The sequence below is a fragment of the Apaloderma vittatum genome, unplaced genomic scaffold (assembly GCF_000703405.1).
Source record: "Apaloderma vittatum isolate BGI_N311 unplaced genomic scaffold, ASM70340v1 scaffold26844, whole genome shotgun sequence".
NCBI classification, from domain to species: Eukaryota; Metazoa; Chordata; class Aves; order Trogoniformes; family Trogonidae; genus Apaloderma; species Apaloderma vittatum.
The window spans coordinates 10474-14999 of record NW_009713672.1 but is presented as its reverse complement, the minus strand read 5'-3'; the positions used below and the strand labels follow the sequence as shown (position 1 = coordinate 14999).

Here is a 4526-nt window from a genome sequence, read left to right as displayed (position 1 = left end):
GCTGGCCAGACCTTTTGGCCCAGACACTAAAGCATCATGTGAGATGACATAAATATTGTCTCTAATGTCACTCAGTGATGTCCTCTGCCTGCTTTATATTTCAGGTCAGTCCTTTTATCAATGAGAACACAAGGCAGAAGTTCCTCATTTACAGTGGGAATAACTACCAGGGCCCAGGAGGGCTGGTAGACTATGTGGACAGAGATGTGATCCCAGATTTCCTGGGAGGAGATTGCATGGTGAGTTTGCCATCCTGTTGGGCAAGTGGGATCTGCAAGCTCCTTTTTTTTTTTTTTTTTTTTTTAAATATTTTTTGGTGTGTCATCATTCCTCCCACCAACAGCCTGACCTTCCACTCCCTTCAGAAAGACGGTTAAATCTCCATTCTGGCTGGGATACCCCTGTGCTGAGCACGGTGCGGTTAATTTTGTGCACAGGAGATTTCGCCCTGAAGTGGTGATGCTGCTCTGGAGAAAATGGAGTTAGAGCTCAGCTCTCTACACGCAGCTTAGATAAACTCTTATAGTTCAAGTAAATTTAGTCCTGCTGTGAAATCTTATCCCAGCTGAGGGTGTCATCCTCTGTCTGACAGCTGGCTGCTGTTTGTAGTACAGGGGATTTGATACCTTCCCACTAGATTCATATGAATCCTCTTATTTGTTTGTCTGACTCTTCCAGTGTACTGTCCCAGAAGGCGGGCTTGTTCCCAAGTCACTTTATCAAACAGAAGAAGAGCCTGAGAACTCGGATCACATCCGGCTGTGGACAGAAACCATCTATCATTCAGCGAATGTCCTCAAAGGAGCTCCACATGAGGTACAAACCAGAACTTTGTGAGGCCAGGGGAGGTGCTGTGCTGGTGTCGGTGCTGTGGTCCTTTTGTTGAGGCTGCCTAGAGCAGCAAAAGGGCTCCCGAAGGGCGAGCATGGGATGGTCCAGCAGCAGCGTGCCTTTCTTGGGAAGACTAGTGCTAGCAAACAGCTAGAAGTGTGGAGGTTAAGAACAGCAATTTGAGAAGCAGTGCCTCTTATCTCTACTGTGGCCTGATCTGCAAGATACAGTCTCTTACTCTGCCTTCTTGGAGAAATAAAATTCTCTCCGTTTCCTGTCTGATAGTACCGCTTCCATTCTGTGCCAGAGCTAGGAGAGTAACAGTGGTGATACAAGAAGGAATGTCCTGGGAACATCCTGGTGGAGGGGCACCACAAAACAAAATGTCTAAAAGAAATAACTCAGTGTTAAAACTGTGCACAAACTTCATCGATGATGAGTAACTCCGATTTGGTCTGCTCAGATTCCTTAAAAAAGCAGTGCCTTTTGGAGCTCGTAGCTGCTCTCTGTGTTCTAACACCTCTCTGCGGTTCCACTGAGGTTTTCCTAGTAGTAGTAAAGGATTTACAAGCAACAGGGGAGAGCTGGGGTGAAGAACGTCCTGTGTCAGAAGGCTGGCAATGGGAATCGGTCTGTGTCCTCCTTAGGGATCAAGAGGGATAGCTTGACCGAAGGCTTGTAGAGCAAAGCGTGTTTGCAGGGTGAGGGGGAATGCACTGGCTGCCACCTGAAGACCTGATTTTTACCAAGTGCTTGTTCCATTCCTGTCTTAGATAGTTGTGGAGATTCTGGAGGGGGAATCAGTCATCACGTGGGACTTCGACATCCTGAAGGGAGATGTGGTGTTCAGCCTCTTTCATTCCAAACGAGCTCCTGAAACAAATCATAAAGAAGCCACGTTGCCAAGTACCTCTGCTGCTGGTGACAACGTGCAGCTGATCGATAAGTCGTGGGTCCTTGGCGTGGATTACAGCCGCCTGGAATCTCCACTGGTTTGCCGGGAAGGAGAGAGCATCCAGGTCAGATGTGTTGAGGTCTTGGTATGATCTTATGGTCCTAGAAAACTCCAAAATGGTCCAGCAGTGGGGAGGGGAAGGAACTGATGGCATGGGAAATCATGCATTGCCTGGAAAGAGTTGTTGTGGTCATTATTCCCTGGATATTCCTTGTGAAAGTGGCTGATCTGGCAGCCCTAATTTAGGCTAAGCCATTGGAGAGGGATTCAATAAACCATGATAAAAAAGGTAATTGAAAATAACTTTTTTTTTTTTTTTTTTAACTAGCGTTACAGGCATGTGGCTCAGGCCTGTTAAAATAAGTGAATGGTATGTGCGTCCTGAAGTAGTCAGCTCAATAGTTCGTTTTGCCTTTCTGTTTCTTGAGACACCTGGTGGTTGCTTGACAGAACTTTCCTTCTCCCCTAGGGATCTCATGTGACTCGCTGGCCTGGCTTTTACATTCTCCAGTGGAAGATGCACGGCCCTCTGCCCTGTGCTGGCACTACCCTCCCTCGGGTGGACGATGTTCTGGCCTCTCTGCAAGTTTCCAGTCATAAGTGCAAACTTATTTACTACTACGAGGTGCTTGCATCCAAGGACTTCAGGTAAGAGATTTACCGAGAGGATTTACTGTACAGCTTGTAAGAGAAGAAGCCAAGTGAGAGGCCTGAGTGCGGGTAAAACATCCAGAGAGCAGTGACATCCATGGGACACACATTTCATTGATGATAAGTTAGATGGACACAAATTTTGTGGCGTTTTGTGCAAAGCATCTCCTTCAGTGCTATAGGTAATAAGGGATCCCTTGGCCCTATGTCCAGTGCTAGAATTTGTGCTTCAGTTTTTGCTTAGAGTTGCCTGAAGAGGAAAGGGGATGTTCTGATCTTTATTGGGAATATTTTGAGAAGTTACTTTTGGAGTAACTGAAATATCAACTGGGCTCTTTCCTTTCGTATTTCGTTTGGCATTGAGCAGGATGTCACTCGTGACTTGAAGAACACTTGCTGAGCAGGTGAATACATCAACCTTGGCAGGACCTGCCTTGCCTCCTTTAATGCCAAAAGTCCTTTTCAAATCACCCAGTGATTTTAATTCCCTGCAAGCACTTGCCCTTCCTTGAAAGGAAGCATGAGATATAACAGACTTTGCAGGTGGCCACCTCAAGGATGTCACTTGGCCAGAACAGCAGCACATTCCCTGCTTCAGTTGTTCAAACCTGTTCCTTGTTGCATCGGGAACAGGAGGCTGTCACGGCTGTGGCAAACCCAGCATTGCTTTTGGCAGAAGGAGCTGAAGCCTGTGGCTTGACGTGCTGAATTTGGGACTCTCCTGCTCAGCGGGCTGGAGTTCTTGGGTTAGCTGTGGCAGCTGCATTCGTGGCGCTGTGCTGTGCTTGGTGTGCTCTTGAGTTCTCTGCTCAGGGGCAGGGGCTCCAGCTGTGTCCCACTCCTGGAATAACTGCAAGAGACCAAGTGCAGTATCTGTAGATGGAGGGATGAAAGAAGTCTCCACCAAATTAATTTTTCGTTGTGACACAGAGATTCTTAGAGACCAAGTTGAAAGTGATGGGACAAAAAAAATAAAATACTTCTGGGAAATGATACAGAGCATAAGTCGATCTGTCAGATCTCCAGAGCAATCTGTTAAGAGCTGTCCTACTAACAAACGCGCCTGCTTTCTCCCATCCCAGGGGATCCATGTCAAGCCTGGAATCTTGCAACAGCGGCTTTTCCCAGCTGAGCGGAGCCACGACATCTTCCAGCCAGTCCCAGAGCAGCTCTCACCTTTCTAGATAGCAGGAACTCAAGGCTGCAGCGGCAAGAAAATAATTGCTGGGGCCTTCCCGGGTGCCTCCACCCTGAGCTGCTCTTGTGCACCAAACCAAAGAGCCTTGAGGCAGTCGTTGGCGTGACCGCAGGTAGCAGCCGTTCGGACACAGAGAGGCTTCTGGGAGCTACTTTCAACCTAAAAACTTGTAGAGTTCAAATGGCAGAGGTGGAAATTTTTGTATCGCCGCCTACTCCTCAAGTAGTCTTTTTCACAAACTGTGTGTTTTTTGGACGAATGTGGGTTTGCATGAATCCATGTATTGCTCAGCTCCAAAGGGCTCTTTCCAATCAGTCCTATGTGTGGTCGAGGAGACTGATGTTGCCTTACCTGTTTGGTCTCTAGGACTAGATTATTCATGTGTAGCAAACTCGGTGAGTTTTTCTGGGTGCCCAGGGTACTAATTACACGTCAGAAAGTGAAACAGGCATTTCAGGTGCATGGGCGTGAAGTGAACTGTCAGTACCTTTACTCAGATAAGATGTTTCAGAAGTCGGTTTCGGGTCAAACCAAAAACCTTTTCCAATTGGATGGGATGCTATTAGGAAATGTGTTGGATTATTTTTTAATTTTTTTTTTAACCTGCTGAGAGACAAAAGTCAAAATGTTTTTTTCTGGAAAGTACGGGCAGAGAACCTGCCTCCAGTGGGCATCATCTTTCTCAAAGACAGACTGCTGTTCCTTTTCCTCAGGTTTACAAGCAATAATGAGTAGATCTGACCCATCTCAGCCAAGTGGATGGGAACTGAATCAAATTATAAAGGGCTAAGAAAAGCAATATTTTATTTCCTGAAGGCACAACCTTTTATGGCAGTATTATTATAGCTTCTTTAAAACATGAGCTAACTTGAAGACTTTAAAAAAAGAAAA

At 46.4% G+C, this 4526-nt stretch overlaps 1 protein-coding gene across 1 annotated transcript in view; it reads left to right on the top strand.

The window, feature by feature from the left end:
- Positions 1–3726, top strand: part of SEC14L5 (SEC14-like 5 (S. cerevisiae)) — a 28431-nt gene extending 24705 nt beyond the window's left edge. The window contains exons 11-15 of the mRNA XM_009868461.1: positions 105–239; positions 679–816; positions 1605–1850; positions 2256–2434; positions 3520–3726. Of these exons, the coding sequence (XP_009866763.1) occupies positions 105–239; positions 679–816; positions 1605–1850; positions 2256–2434; positions 3520–3625 (804 nt within the window). The 3' untranslated portion in view covers positions 3626–3726. The remainder of the gene's footprint in view (positions 1–104; positions 240–678; positions 817–1604; positions 1851–2255; positions 2435–3519) is intronic.
- Positions 3727–4526: the final 800 nt, after the last annotated feature.